Source organism: Fukomys damarensis, unplaced genomic scaffold (genome assembly GCF_012274545.1).
Source record: "Fukomys damarensis isolate Sample0158 unplaced genomic scaffold, DMR_v1.0_HiC HiC_scaffold_23, whole genome shotgun sequence".
NCBI lineage: Eukaryota > Metazoa > Chordata > Mammalia > Rodentia > Bathyergidae > Fukomys > Fukomys damarensis.
This window is the reverse complement of record NW_022900935.1, coordinates 36,432,700-36,449,566: the sequence shown is the minus strand read 5'-3', so window position 1 is coordinate 36,449,566 and position 16,867 is coordinate 36,432,700. Positions and strand designations below refer to the sequence as shown.

The following is a 16,867-nucleotide window of genomic DNA, read 5'->3' as shown; positions in this document are numbered from 1 at the left end:
AAAAAAAAAAAAAAAAAAAAAAAAAAAAAAACGGAAATCAAGAAGGACATCAGGAAAAGGAAAGATATCTCATGTTCCAGGATAGGCAGAACCTATATAATCAAAGTGACAATAGTTTCAACACTTACATAGATTCAGCATAACCTCAATCAAAATACCAACAGCATTCTTCATAGATCTAGCAAAAACAATCACAAATTTCATATGGAACCAAGAGAGATCCAGAATAGCTAAAACAATCTTCAGTAACAAAAGCAAAGCAGGAGATATCACAATCCCATATTTGAAGTTATACAACAAAGCTACTGTGATTAAAACAGTATGGTACTGGCAACAAAACAGGCATTATGGGTCAGTGGAACAAAACAGAAGAAGCAGAAACAAGCTATTTGTTCTTTGACAGAGGAGCTGAAAACATAACCTGGAAGGAGATAGCCTCTGTAATAAATGCGTCTCACCATGTACTAAACTGAGATCAAAACAGATCAAAGAACTACATGTTAAAGCAGAAACAATCTGCTGAACTATAAAAAAGATAAAACTCTTGCAGACATGGGTGTAAGCAAGGACTTTCTAAGCACAACACTAGTTACATACAAAATAGCACCAAGAATCAAAAAATTGGATCATATAAAACTAAGAAGCTTCTCAACAGATGAAACAACCGACAGAGTAAACAGACAATGTACAGAATGGGAAAAACATTTTGCCAGCTATTCCTCAGACAGAGGACTAATATAAAAAATATATAAATAACTCAAAAGTTAGACCCTCCCCAAATAAAATATCCAGTAGAAAACTGGGCGCCAAAATAAACAGACACATCTCAGAAGAGGAAGTATAAGTTTCCAATAGATATATGAAAAATGTTCAACAGCAGTGTCCATTAGAGAAATGCAATTTTTTTTCTTTTGGTGGTATTAGGAATCGAACTCAGGACCCTGTGCTTGAAAGGCAGGTGGCAGAACCACTGAGTTAAATCCCCAGCCCCTGAGAAATGCAAATTAAAACAACAAAAAGAACTGAAGGGAGAAAAAAATAATGATAAAAAATAACTTTTGCAAATGGGAAGGGGACTAAGAATTGGATGGATCAGTGAGAAAGAGGACAGGTAGGAGATTTTAAAAAAGAGAGAGAGAAAAGAATTAAGATGCATTATTTTACATGTACCAACTCCCCACAATAATTGTAGTCTTTATGTACTACAACCATGTACTAATAAAAAATAAAATGAATTAAAAGAAGAAAGAAAGATATAGCTCAGACATATGTGCTACATGGAATTTGAAATTTAAACAATGAGAACAGGCTCTCTCTACTTAGGTGTCTCATCTGTGGAGTACACAGTTATTCCTTGTCTGATAAAGGCTAGAGTTTGACCAGCTAGCCTTTTTAAATCCATGTCTTACAGTCAGAAAACCTGGACTTGGGATAGGGTGCACACTTAACACTAGAAACGGCATAGCAAAGGAAGCTGCTTACCTCACTGTGGCAGCAAGGAAGCAGAGAGAAAGAAAAAGAGCCAGAGTGGAAGGTGCTGAGAACAAGACATAACCTTCAAAGTCACCACAGATAAACAACTTCCTCTACTTCATACAGCCCACTCAGCTAAGAACTCATCACCAGTGGTTAACTCACCAATGAGTTCAGCACCTCCATGATCCAATCACCTCTAGATTCCACTTCCAAGCACTACTGCACTGAGGATTAAACCCTCAATAAATGAATGTTTGGGGGACATCTCACATTCAAACCATGACAGACTTAAAAACACATAGTAGACAATGAATAAAGCCTAGTACAGGTACTTGATCATCTCGAAGACAGCCATAAAATAGAGTCAACATCTTAACTAGAATTTATTAAATATCTCACAAAGGTAAAGAGCTTTTACCATTTCAAATTGCCTTCAGAAGTTTCATGATGTTCCAACTTCAGATGGATCAATGGGGGCACAATGGACTTATAAGTGGTAAAACAGGACAACTAAAATATAATGGCTCTGTGTGATGCCAACTGGTTTCAACTTTTCTGTATGTTTGCAATTTCTATAAAATCTTGGGGGAAAGGGGCTTTTCGCTTCTTGTTCTCTTTTTGTTCTAGAGATGGGAGCTTCCTGAGATAACAGAGAATGTGGCCCCTTCTGGGCTACCACAGACACAGTGCTTTATATGTAGTAGTTACTAGAAAAAAATAAAGTTCATATCACTGAAAAAGTGAGTATATCCTTGTACAGCAGAAGGGTTATTCTCATTGTGATGGTAAGAGGGAAAATAAGAAAGTTAAAACCATCCTAAGTGTTCAGAGAAATGACATCTACTCCTCCAGAAGAATCCTGTTTTCCATCTTTTTGAACTCCTGGCCTGCTGCTTCCCCTGCCTTCCCTATTAACCCTGGGCCTCCCAGTTTCCAAGGTAATAGTATTCTGGTGGAGTTTCGATATCACACAACACCCAGAAATGGAATATCCCTTTTAGTGTCTTTTCTGAAGGCAGTATTTTCCTCTAATTTAGCCACTATAAGAGAAAAGTTTTGTCCTCTTTTAAAAAATCTAATGTCATGTGGGCATCAAACCAGCCCAACTTAGCAATCTTTCTCTCACCTCTCTGGTTACACTGAAAACTAGAAGTAGCTGACATCCCTGCACAGCAGATAGGAAGACTGGCCACAAGCTAGCTGTGCCTATGTCTGGCTACTGCCGTACTACGCCAGCAAGCCTGTCTCCAGGCTCACCAGGAGACCTGAGTTCATTCAGCAAACGTTCACTGAGTGGTCATCAGTGCTGACACTGTGCTTGGCTCCTGGGATACAGCAGCAAGTTAGGAATGCACAGATTTGGTCCCCCCACTTAGGAAGCTAAGAATACAATGACCCAATGAGGAAGAGCATGTCATAGAAAAACAAAGCAGAGCCAGAAGAATCCTCATTTAAGGGCTGGTGTTCAAACTTACAGAACAAGTTATTTCATCTCTTTGAGGTTTTTCATTTTCACCTATAAAATATGAAAACAAGTCATATTTATCTCACAAGGCCATCTAAGACATAGATGAAATAAAACAAATACTGTACATGTCAGAGTCAACCATAAACCATGAAGTACTACACACAAATACTAATATTATGATAACAGTTGCCATTTGTTATATGTTACTAGGTATCAGATGGGCACTTTTTTTTCCTACTCTGCATTTTGAAATTGGTTTGTTAGACTATAAAACTAAAACAACATACTAGGCATAAAGCCAGTGCTGACATGAGGATGACACAGAAGGGATTCATGATCCAGGTGGATGGAGGCAGGCATCAGCCTCAGCAGTGTGTGTGTAGCAGAGTCCACTTACAAGCAGCCCACCCTGAAGAGGAAATCCACAACAGACTGCCCAACGCCGGCTGACAGTATTTCATGTTGCTCAAAGCTGCAGGGATCTGGTCCCAACAATAGGGCCTTGGGATAAACCTTGTCCACAAGGCTTTTTGACTTAGTAGATGAGACATGTATTCACTGAGGGGCAAAGAGAGCAATGATAAAGAGGGATATCCACTGCAGGGGTTCAAAGACAAAAAGGAGAGACTCAGGGGAGTCCCTGCTTGGATCTACAGCCCGAGCTCACTTTGCTCACAAAATAAGCTGGGACAAGGCTGCAGCCAAGGGGTGGGTGTGGGGTTGAAAGGAGAGGTAGTGCTCCAAGCCTCACTTTCCACAAAGGCGAAGAGAAAATGAACATAAACAGGGTATGTAGGAGACCTTTACTTTCAAATAAGAATGATTAGACAGGCACACCCAGTAATCAAAATTGGCATGGTAGAAGGTTTAATAAGTTCATCCATTTATCAAAGTAATTGTCAAGTTATAAATGTTAGGTGCTAAACAACTAAACAAGGTGTGATATCTTATAAGAGTTTCCAGGGTAGAGATAAGCAGGGATGACACAGGGGACAGAGAACAGGACCTTGTTCAACACTAGATGCAGAAAATCCAGGAAGGCTTCCTGCAGGAGGAGAAAGTGGAGTCTTGAGCAATTAATATATGGTTCCCAGGTAAAGAAAGAAAGAAATTTGTCAGGCAGCAAAACCAAAGATGGAGCGGTGTGAGAGATTATGGGTATATAATTGTTAGAGCTACTGACCAAGAAATTCACCATATGGCAAGTCTTTCCACTGCTCTCAACGTTTGTTATAGGAAGAGTAATAACAGATTTCTTGAACAAGTACCTACAGCCTGGGTCTCAAATTCAAATCCCTGGTGGGATGGAGAGAATGAGTGATGCACCTTGTGTGGGGACTGCTTGGAAACGAGCAGAGCCAGTCCCTGCTGGAGAGCCCCCCACCCCGCTCAACTCTGACCAGAACCTTGGGGCCCTGGTGTTCCAGAGAAGCAGAAAATCTGGATTTTTTATTAAAAATGTTTTTGTCATTACATGATGGAAACTAATTCACAAATGCTTTTGTTTGTTTGTTTGTTTCTCCAAATAGAGTGTAGGTCAAACAAACTCGATCTGTGAGCCGTCAGCTGTGGCCCTGGCAGATGGAAGAGTGAGTGCCATTTAAGAACAGGCAGTCAGATAAGCGAGGCATATAGGACACCAACTAGCCACGGTCAAGAACAGGCAGTGAGGGGCAGTGGTTAGAACTCAGGAGCTGTTCGCAGGCTGGACTTGGTCAAGGTGCTGGCTTCCCCACTGGACCCAGGCAGCTCCGGTAAAGCTGTTTACACCTTCTGAGAGCTGGTTTCCTTGTATGTATTACAGAGCCTCATCGCTCTCATCCACTGTGGCCTCCCCAAAGATCGTCAGATAAGAAAAATGGTCAAATGCAAACATGAACCCACCACCCATTGCTCACAGCCCCAGAATCTGCTGAAACTATCACCTACAAATGTCTTTTCTGAAGCAGTTCGCACAGAGCCTGATCCACAAACACCTGCAGTAGAGTGAAATAGTGATGTGCCATATTCTAGATGTAAAATGCCAAAGATCAAACCCCAGCCTTGCCACTCACTAGCTAAGTGGTCTTCAACATGCTGCTTAAAGTCTCTGTGCCTGTTTCCTTACCTGTAAAAGAGGACAACTGTTCCACAGAGTAGGTGTGAGAACTACAAAAGTGCTAGGTATAGAACAAGATTGAATACACATTAGCTGCTGTTTATGTCCTTATTGCTTGGTTAATCTGCATCTTTCTCTTCCAATCAGACTATAAGCTCTTGGTGGAGAGACCCTGTCTGGATGCCCACAGGAAACTGCACAAGTGAACAGGGAGGAACAGAGATTTTATGCTGTTTCCGACATGGGTTTGCTTACCTGCTCTGACAATACGAGTAAGTCTAACTCTTTGGGGTTTCAGTTTTCAATCTTCAAAGAGATATAATATCTATCCCATTAGACTAGTGTGACATACAGAAATTCAGGGGTCTGAGTCACTAGCGAATTTGAAAGGGAGAAGCAGAAGGTACTGAGTAAATCAGTGTGCTATGAGCGCAGGGCTGGCCGCCTGTGGTGCGGTGTCACACACAGCACGTGGATGATCAAACAAATGAATGTCCTCATCTACCGTCTACTCCCTGTGATTATCTCTGACAACTCCATGTGGCCTCTACATGCCTTCATAGCTTTTCAACAGAAAAAAGCACACCAACTCCATGAAGACATTCTACTGTTTAAAATTCTCTCAACTGCTGACAGTGTATTAACTGAAATGCCCAGAAGGAAAAAACATTTTAAATACATAACAACAAAAATTAAATTATGTGAATATCGACTACACAAATATCGCACTGAATTATAGTAATTCCACAAGGCCAACAGTACTGTTCTCATTTTACAGCTTAGCACACTAAGACCCAGAGAAGTTGATTATCTTGTCCAAGGTCCCACAGTTGGGGAGCAGCAAAGACAGATTTGAATAGAGCATATCTGATTTCAAATACTTAGTGTTTTTGCTGTTGTTGCTATAAAACTATTATTTCTCCCAAAGGTGCTCAATATCTTGTATTACTTCTAATGCTTGCACGAGAGGAATAATAGACCTATAAATGAAATTTTAAGCCAGACTGAGAAAGATTATAGTCTCCACCATATTGGCATTTTTAAATATTTTAAAAAAGGAACCTGTTTATGTTTCACAAAGTTTCAAGATTAAAATAAACATTGAAATAGAGAAAAGATGTTATTATATTATCAAGAAAAATAAAAAAATAAGGCCAGACAAGGCATTAAGAACAAGCTAGACACACCTCTTAGTTTACTGAGGACTAAACCAACCAGGCTTTCTGACCAGGAGCACAGCTTTCTTTTCAAAAGGTTCTACAGCAAAACATCCAACTGACACTTTCCCCACAGGCAGGAAGTTATCAGGCTTCTCTAGACACCCCAAACCCAGGATCCTCCAAAGACTCTACACATCAGGGAAGTTGCATCAGAGCCAACCTATCTACTCCCTTCCCAGTATGTTGTCAGACCAGCAGGCAGAGGTGCATGGACTGGGAGGTGGGAGGGCAGATAGGATGCCTTTTCTTTTCTGCTGACAATGGCAAAAGGAGGAAATGAGCTAAAAGTCAGACTGGAATGTCTCTAGGCCCCTGCAAGCCCATTAATTATCTTCCATTAACACTGAGCTGTCAGAATAAGCATCAGCCTGTTAACTTCCATGACCTTCCTCAGTCTGTACCTTGTTACCCTACAATGTTTCCTGTTTATAAAGATAGGCGAATCCAGCTGCTCTGGCCTGACAAAACTTAATTTACATTTGGCCTTCATTAAGATGAGAGTCAGAATCATTGAGACCAAATGGAAAAGCCAGACTGCTGGGGGTTATTAAAAATTCAAATGGCATTTTTTCCTTTTATCTGACAGTTCTTATTAAAGAGACCTACCTCAACCTGAAGCACATAAAGCTTGCATGTAAAGGACATGATTAAAATTCCACATGTAAGAGGAGAACCCAAGTGACCTTGCCTGAGCGCTATGGTGGTCCAATCAAGCTCAACATCCAGTTGGTATGAGCCCTTTAAGATTTCAGGGACTCCTGAAACTGCAGTGCAGTCCGCTGCACCTGTTCACTGTGCAATGCCTAATTCGGGCCGCAGTCATTCTCACCTGCAGTGCTGCATCAACCCCTGAATAATCTGGGTCAAATTATTCAAAATATACTGTTAGGCAGCTACTCTGGGGCAGCCATAAACAGAATGAATATCATCAGGGCCAGGGATTTAGCTCAGTGGTTGTAACGCCTGCTTTGCAAGTACAAGTTCCCAAATTCAATCCCTGGTACAAAAAAAAGAAATGAAGGGGAGGGGAGGGGAGGGGAGGGAAAAAAAGAAAAGAAAAGAACAAAACAAATATCCCTACTGCTTCACAGATTGCAATAGCTGGAGGGGGCAAGCATTACAAATCACCATACAAACTGACAGCAAAACATGAAAGATACAATGCAATAAAATTAAGAGTACTGTTACAGTTTATATCTAGATATCCCTCTAATGCCTCATGCAATCATAGGCAGGACCTTTTGAAGGAGATTGTGTAAGGAAAGGGGGGGTGCTTATGGCAGAGAAGAAAACAAGGGCCTCATTAAGCTTTATTAAAGAAATTAATAGAAAATCTGACTAAAAGCACCTTTTGCCTCTGCAGTTACGACTCCAGCATTAGAAAGAAAAAGGGAAAGAAAGAGAGAGAAACCAGACCTGGAAAGGTACCAGGTAACACAACTAACATGAGAGTTTATCAAGAAGAGTTGACAGACAAAGTACAGAAACCAGCAGCATGAAAAACTAGAGTACCCCCCCACACACACCACCTCCAACAAAATGCAAAGGAAACAAGGGGCAGCCACTTTAAAACTCTTATTCAGTACATAAAAAGACACAGACCTATGCATTTCCACAGATATGTATGCTCTCACTCCAGGGTCAGTATATCTCTGACTAGATGCACACATTTCCCTTTACTTAATCACTAACCCTAAACTGCCTTTCTATAAGGCCCCCTCCCAATTTACCCATCACAAAAGGGCAGGAAGGAATCAAATGACCAAAAGGAATATAAGCAAAGGTGTCTGGGTTACAGTTGAAGACAGCCAGAGAGCCAATCAGATTTGTACAAGTTCCAGGTTCCCACACTGGGGGAAGGGTTGCTAATCTTAGTAAAAGGAGCCAAGGACAAAGGCTCAGGGGTTTCACCACCTTTCCCAGTGTCCCCCTACTCTTTGGGGTAGCTGTTTATCTCTCCATTCTCCTCCTCCTTTTTTGAATAAATCATCTTCCTTTATGCTACACTTCCTTCAGTTCACGATTGGTGCTGAGTTTACAATCCCTGTTTGCTGCTGTTCCAGCAGAGCAGTGGTGCCTACCCCCGACACAACAACTGAACTATGGGCATTATAGCTAACTTGCCCTTAGGAGGCGGGGCCTGGTAGGAAGAGGCAAGTCACTGTAGCCCGACCCAGAATGTTGTATCCCCCTGCCGAGCTCCTTCCTTGGCCCTTTCTGCTTTCAAACCACCACCAAATGAGCAGCTATTCCTCGGCCATGAGCCTGTGCCATACCATCTGGTTTAGAGCCAGCCAACTACGGACTGAAATGTGAGCCAAAATAAACCTTCCCCGTTTAGTTATGGGTGTCTGGTATTTTGTCTGAACAACAAGAGAATGTCTAAGACAACTGCAAAAATAAAAGCCTTCTAATTCATCTCTGGACCAGGAAAGACTTCTCTAAGGAAACATTAATAAAGCTAAGACCTAAATGATGAGGAAGAATCAATGGTGGGCAGAGAAAAGGATAATCTGGGCAGAGAGAACACCACCACCAAGTCAGCAGACTTTTTCTTTACAGGTCCAGGTAGTATATACTTTCTCCTTTTACAGAAAACAGTCTCTTTATCAGGTTCTCAGTAGTGTCAGTATTATGCAAAAGCAGCCACAGACAATGCAGAAAGGAATGAGTTTGACTATGTTCCAATAATAATTCCACTAAACATCTAACTTCATAGAATTTAACAAGTGTTTTTTTTTTCCTCAACCATATGAATCATTTGTAGCTCCCCAGCCAGTTAGGCAAACATCCTGGGGCCATAGTTTGCCATTCCTTAGACAAGACTCCCTGGTGGCGAAGAACTGGCTCTGCTTGAAGAACTATGACTAGATCCCTGTGGATGGATTAAAGTAAGCAAGCTGGCAAGGTACACCGGTTAGAGGGAGGGAGGGAGGAAGTAAAAATGACATCAAAGACCATCTTCTAGGCCATCTCACAAATTCTGGGATTTATTCTAGCAGCAATGCAACACCATCAAACAAGCAACACCATCAGCAAACGAAGAAAACTCTAATTCTTATACATACACCCTTGTTTTAATCTCTACATCCCTGCCAAAGTTACCTAAGACATTCTATTGATAATCACCGACAGGGTCAGGGATTTAGCTCAGTGATGCCGCCACCTGCCTTGCAAGCACAGGGTCCTGAGCTCGATTCCCTGGCACACAAAAAAACAAAAAACAAAACAAAAAAAAAACCCTGAACCTAAACTGGGTGGTATGGTGTTGGGCTACACAGTGAGTCCAAGGACAGCCTGAACTACGTGGTGAGCCTCTCTCAAACCAAAAGCTGGACCTGGGCTACTTACCCAATCTCACCTCCTACTTTCCCAAGGCCCCAGCTCTTGTCTGGGACCTGCCTACAATATCATACTGTGCCATAGGTTCTTTCTAGAATATTGGTCCTGTCTTCCCTTCTAAGCAAACCTCTACTTCTACCATAAGACATATAACACTGCTTTCCTCAGACACCAAATTACTTTCTCCCAAAACACTGAGCATATTTCTGTATCCCTATGTATGTTACACCTTCTGACAGCCACCCCATTTCTCATGTACTCAGTAAACTCTATGCCCCTCTAGGGTGGGGTCGAGTCCTTTTTGAGCCCAGTATCTATCACAGTTACTAGTTCACAGCAGTGGCTCAGTTAGGATCTGGAAATTAAGGATGGAATAAAGAGTACACAAATGATGGTTTAGTCAACTCAGAACACAGAGCCTCATGTTCTTACTTCAAATGTGCACTTGAACAGCTCTGGTGAAGCCATCTAACTTCGCATCACTTCTCCAGAAAGAAGGTACACTCCTGACTCTCTACGAGTAGATGCTGTTCCTCAGGGTACAAGGGCAGAGCCTCTAAAGTTAAAAGTAGTTTTATAAGTCCTCAGGCCAGCAACATCAGCATCACTTGGCAACTTGTTAGGAAATGAAAGTTCTCAACTTCTCAGTCCCTGCCCCAGGGTGCTGAGTCAGAATGTTCTGTTTAACAGGATCTTCAGGTGACTCATTTAGACATTAAAGTTTGGAAGCACTATAAGCCATCTCTGGCAGGCTAGAAGAAGATACTAATACTGATTTTAGAAAGATCTTTAATTTTGAGTTTGTAATCATGCTAAAACCAAAGGGACTCTCAGCAAGAATTCTTCCTGTGTATGTTTACCACAAAAAAATCCAAACGGTTCCTGTCATGCCTGACATGAGTGGGATTCTCTCAGCAGACATGCTGCCCTCCACAAACAACAGGAAACCACTAAAGGGCTATGCTGCCCTCAGTAACCAGAACAGATGCCATAAAGAAAACTGAGGACAGGACATACAATCTCCCTGGTGCCAAGAAATCCGGTATTATCTCTATTCCTGCACTCACTGTCCTGGGTACCTTGACCCCAAACGTCGCACTTCAGACTCCTTAGGATTACAATCCCCCTTCCCAAATGCTATGAAAACCTAGCTTCTCCTCTAGCCAAGGACTGACATCTTTCTCAGTCTCTGCTTGCCTGCACCTAGGCAGAATAAATCAGCTCTTATTGCTCACACAAAGCCTGTGTCCAGATGATTTCTTGTGCACCATTTGTAATGACCACATAGATCCCAGGCTCACCTTCAGGTAGCTGAAAAAGTAGGACAATGTTTAGAGCCTTACTGAGAAAATTCTGAAAGACAATTGATTCTTCAAAATAAATTAAAAGATGATGTTCTTAGGAGTTCACAAACATGGCCATGTAATCTAGAAGTTATTTTCTATAGGCTTTATGCAGTGCAGACCAATCTCAAGTGCAAGGTGGTGAGCACTAGTGTGGTTCTTACAGGATGTGCATGAGATCCCCTGAGACATACAGCCAAGCTGAACACACACCTTGGGCTCAGTCTGACTCTAATATGAATCCACAAGCACCTGCCCAATACTCCAGTGTAGCAAACAAAACAAAACAAAACAGGTGATGCATGCAACCCATTTCTTCTTCTGGAATAAGTTTAGGTCACCTTTGCAGAAAACTATCTTGTTCCAGGTTCAATCCCAAGAGGCATGCTTCACAGAGATGTTAATACTGCATGATATATGGTGGCATGAGCTGTGGCATGAACTGTGGCTCTATCATCTATTTGGGAAGGTCAGATATCCTCTCTCAGCCTCAGCTCCCCATGCTACTTACAAGGCAGAGCTTGGGAGGGTTAAAAAAAATCAGGGAGTAAAACACACAGGAGAGTTCAGGGCAGCACAGAGCAATGCCAATATTCTGACTAGTGCTTCAGCGGACATTGGGTCAGGTTTCAAACTGACCTAATCCAACTCTCTTACTGTATAGATGGAAAAGAGAGAATTTATAAAATAGATAACAAGTCAAGCCTGCTCTGATTGACTGAGCCCCTTTTCCTCCTCTATCCCCTTCCCCATGGTAACTATCCTGGGACCCCTTCTCAAGAACTTGTAGTTCTCCACTTCAATACACAATCTGAAAAATGGATGACTCAAACCACCAGAAATCCCAGTGCCAGTAAGTGAATCATACCAGGTCTTGCTCCTTAAATGGATTCTCTGTTCACCAGACCACCTAGGGCAGCGATGGCAGAGCTTTTAGAGCTTTCAGTGAAAATGAACAGCCTGCTGTGGCACACATACCATAGGTTTGCCACCACAGACCTAGCGGCTTTCAAGTCCCTGAAGTTCCCATAGGACTTGAACTTTCTCACACATCCATCACTAACAGGAACCATTAAGCTGACATCACCATTCTCCGCACTTCATAAAGGAGCCTGACATCTGGAAATGGGTAGCACCTGCAAGTGCTCTGGCCAGTGATCACCATAGCATCAAGGACAAGGAAACCCAAGGGCAGGTGAGATGAGAAAGAGATACCCTAAAATGTCAAGAAGGCCAGAGATTAATAAGATGGGGCTAAAAGTGTGTACAGAAAGAAGGCTCTGGGCAGAAGATCTGGATTTAAATCCCAGTTCTGTCACTTCCTGCAATGGTAATTAACCTCTCTGAACTTCAGCAGAGAATTAAAGGGAATTGATTTTGGTGTCACCCAATCTTAGGTTCAAATACTGGCTCCATTACCTATTTGTATTGCTTTAGATGAGTTGGTTTATTCTGTAAGAGCTTTTGGTTTTTTGTCTAAAAAAAGAAAATCTTGAGAGAGAGAGAGAGAGAGAGAGAGGCCTACCTCATGGCATGGTTGTTAGGATTCAAAGAGATAACATGTAAAATATTTATCCCAGAGCCCGGTGTGACGTATGCATAGGAAAACAGAAGTGATTCAGCTGAACATAACCAACAAGCCTTCTACACAGAGTTGCTGGGAAGAAGCAAACATGAATAATTCCATCAGGGAATGACTATTCCACAATGAAGGAACACTCTGCTACTCTGCTGTTGTTTGTATCCTCCTACACCCCTGTACACTCACCTCTTTTAGCCACAGGAGCTTCGGGGCCTGCATCTCCACAGACATCATGCCCCCCACATACTGGAGAACACGGTGCTTGGTCTCGTTGATCTTTTGGACCTGACTGATGGCTCGGTGGTCCAGCCACATGATGATGTTCCTATGGAAATCACCTAGCAGGAATGGAAAGAGATGAGGGTAGACATGCATTTTTTGCCTTCAAATTCAAGGGGACAATGATAGAAGCTCAGGACAAAACACCTCACAATCTCTACTTTAATCTCAATAGCAGAAATGAACAAAGTGAAAGGACAGCAGGGCCCTGAGCATATCACAACCCCAAACCCCTCCAGGCGTGTGTTCTTCACCATAACTCAGGATTAAAAGTCAACATTAAAACATACCATCATCGATTCTTTCTTGGTATTTTCTCTTCCATTCCCATCTGTCCAAGTCTAGAAAAACTTTTCTGGACATACATTGAGGAAAAGAGCATAACTATCTTTAAGATCTCTGTACTTCAGCCAGGTGTTGTGGTACACACCTGTAATGCCATCACTCCAGAAGCTAAGGCAGGAGGATTGTCATGAGTTTGAGGCCAGCCTGAGCTATGTAGTAAGTTCTAGACCAACCTGAACTATACAGCGAGACCCTCTCCCAAAAAAACTTTAAGAAGTGTACATTCAAGAGGGACAAACATTTTGATGGTATAATACATCTCACAGCTACACAACAGAGTAAGTTTGTTTGCTTATATTCCCATTTTTTCCAGTCTGTTTAATCTAGAATTAGTTCATTTAGGGGCTGTTCCCTCATTCCACTGATGGACAGCAAGTTCTAGAATAAGCATACTGTACAGGAAATGCTGACCTTTAAGCTACTATGGGAGATACATTCACACAGTTAGCAAAGTTTTCTCTGTGTCTTTGATGGGGATAACAATACCTAAGCATAGAAGGAGTTACTGAGATCCTTCATCTTATACTAAATAAAAGATAATGCACAGACGGATGTGGCAAGTTCCTATCCCATGCAAGGCCCAAGGGGAGTAATCAGAAGGACAAGAGTTTGAAACAGCTGGAAGAGCAGCACGGCACCTCATATCCTCCTCTCCTATCTAGCACCTCACAGAGTACTGCAACTGAGTCCCTCTGCCCTTCCCATGGATGGGCAAGATGCATCCCTTTTATCACTTCTAATGCTTCCTAGGGCACCGTTTGGAGGACAGGAGAGAAAAAACCCAGCAGATGGTCACAGGAAGGAGAGCAAGGACCCAACAGTTACTGAACCAGACATTTTCACACATTGACTGATGGTGAAATAAATGCAACAACTACATACCTTGATGAGAGGAAATGTTTATGATGTCTGTTTGTGTGCCTCCCTGTGCTAAACATTTATCATCCCATGTAACTCACTTTGCTATGAGGACAATTAAATCGATCATTTGTGACAGGCTGAGGTTCTGAGGTTTGACAACAAACCCAATGTCTTGCAGCTGGCAAATGCATGAAGTGTGCCTTAGCACCAGATCTGCCAACAGAATAAATAAATTACTAAAATAAACCAGTTAGACATAGCAACGTGAATATGATACCAGTGAGATATTTCAAGACAGAATATGTATAATGCTGTAGCTACATACATATGTAACAAAAGCACAAAAACAATATATTTATGAGCAGTGATTAGGGTGCCTGGGGAAAAGGGCTAACATTACAAATGGTTCTTTTTTATTTAGTTTTATTAGTACACATGTGTAGTACTCCTCAAGTGAAGTCAGTCCATGTGTACAACACATTTTAATTCCTTTTTCATCCCCTTCCTTTCCTCCCCCTCCACCTATCCCAAGCAGACCTGAGGCAAACTTAGCAAAATCTCATGTTTATTCTCAATAATGGATATATAAAAGACTGCTTTTTAACTCTTCTATGTCTTGGAAAATAATTTTTAAATTAAAAGAAAAATAAAGGTCAACCTCAGAATATATCTAAATAAGGAAAAAATTGCAAAGCACAAGGCTCTATCACTTTTTTGCCTGACTGGAAAGATCTCAAGTCCCAAAACAAGCTTTCAATTACTTGAAAAATGAGACACAGCTCATGAGACCTTCCACGGACATGTTTTAAAAAGCGCACTTGTAAGTAACAGAGTGGTTCTAATGATGTGATAAAATTCCTGCGGGCTCTGGTTCTCAGCTTTTGGTGTACATGAGACTCATCTGAATACTTTTTGAAAGCATTGATGTCCAGGTCACAGCCAGAACCATCAATGAATCAGAAATGTGTATTAGTGGGTATGTGTTGAGGGGTCGGGGTCATTATTGTTTATTAAATCTTGTAGAAAACATATTCATGGCTGTTTCAAGACAAAAACACCTCTTGCTATATCTCAACTGTAGTAAAGAAAAGCCAATTTGCTACTGTAGGCAGAATATGAGAACAAAATAACTGTACAGAAGCACTTTACTATATATATATTATGATTATTACTTTATGGGGCAGTACTGGGAACTGAACTGAGGGCCTTTGCATAGGGATATATTCCCAGCCTTTTTCTCATTATTTAAAATTTCTTTTCAGAAAGGGTCTCCCTAAATTGCTAAATTGAATAGGTTGGGCTCAAACTTGAATCCTACTGCCTCAGTCTCCCAGACAGAGTTCTAGGCCTACAAGTATGTTCTACCACAACTGGGTCATTCTCTTTTTAGACAAAAACTGAAGAGTCGCTCTTCAGTTCTCATAGAAAGTCACAAGTACATGGCTCGGCTGAAAGTTCACTTAATCTTTTACTGAGCATCTACTACATTTTTGACACAGTGCTTGGTCTCAGGATACGAAGAAGAATGCAGCTCGATCCCTGTTCGTAAGGAGCATGTGCTTGAGAGGAAAACAAGTCTTTCCGGGAGCTGAATACCAGAACAGAGCACCAGGAATGGGGAAATAGAGGAGGAGCTCAGCTGCAGCAGGCCAAGTCTGAGGCTACACACTGATCTTCCAGAAGCCAGGAGGCTTTAATTCTGGTCAGCCAGTAGAGGAAGAGTGAAGAAAGAGGCTCAGCATAACAGGAAGAGCATGCGAAACAGAACAAACTGGAAAAGACTGCCTGTTTTAGGAGAATCCATGGCAATCCATTACAGTAGAATTTGAGCTACGAAGTCAGCTTTACCTAAGGGCATGTTGTTCATTGGGTTTCAATTAAAATGCTGAGCATCTCACAGGACATGTTCCCAGCATGCTCTAGAACAAAACAAATTCTATGAAACAGCAAAAATACCAGATATTAGATTTCTGCTGCACACAGCAGCCTGGTTCTGACTCCCGCCCGAGACCCAGTTATCACCCTTGGTTCTTCCCCACCTCCAGAAGGTTCCTGGACAGACAACTTAACAGGAGTGAGGCATGGAGCACGCTGGCTGTGGGAGGAACCCACAGTGATTGCACTGCTGACCCAGGGCTGTTCTAATCTTCAAGACAAGAAGAACCAAGCCCGGAGAGGCTCAGAATGAGGCTATTTCATCACATGGGATTCTTGGTGCTCATAAATGACTGCACTTAATTTGTTCTGTGTGTGTGTTTCTTTTTTTACATTTAAAGATGGAAACACTTCTGCTTCTATTAAAGTAGCATTAACAGTGGCTGGGGTTATCTGTCCTCTTCCTGACTCCACACCCTGCTCCTTGAAGTTACTACAGTTGGGTCCTACCTCACAGGTCTTTAGAGAACCTTTAAGCTGTCTTTAGAATTCTAATTTCACTTTCAAATACAATAATTCTGTCAGGTAAAATCTAATTCAATACAATCTGTGGAAAGGCAATCTGTGGTGAGTGGCACCCACAGCTGGCCACAGCTGATAAATGGGTATATTTTAACATTTTAGGTGGAATAACGTTACTTTAACACTTATAATTAGGATTGCAATGTAGCTCCCCATTTAACAGAGGATTTATTAACAGGTAGCGATTCTGTCCACCTTAAAAAAATAGGACGGCATCCAGAAAAGACTCTTATTTAAGTAGGTTCAACAAGAAACGCTGTCCTTCCACTTCCAGTATCTGTTCCTAATATTTTAACTGTCTGTTCATCTGTGCCTGGTAATTCTATGCATATCAGAAGTTATATTAGTAAAAACTAAGGGCAGTTTTTAAAAAGGATGATCTCTTAGACCAGTGGA

At 41.7% G+C, this 16,867-nt stretch overlaps 1 protein-coding gene across 6 annotated transcripts in view; it reads right to left on the bottom strand.

Moving 5' to 3' along the window:
* Positions 1–16,867, bottom strand: part of Fggy (FGGY carbohydrate kinase domain containing) — a 420,052-nt gene that overhangs the window by 363,853 nt on the left and 39,332 nt on the right. For all 6 annotated transcript variants that reach the window (XM_010610466.3, XM_010610467.3, XM_010610461.3 and 3 more), the window contains exon 4: positions 12,716–12,867. In XM_010610466.3, the coding sequence (XP_010608768.2) occupies positions 12,716–12,867 (152 nt within the window). The remainder of the gene's footprint in view (positions 1–12,715; positions 12,868–16,867) is intronic.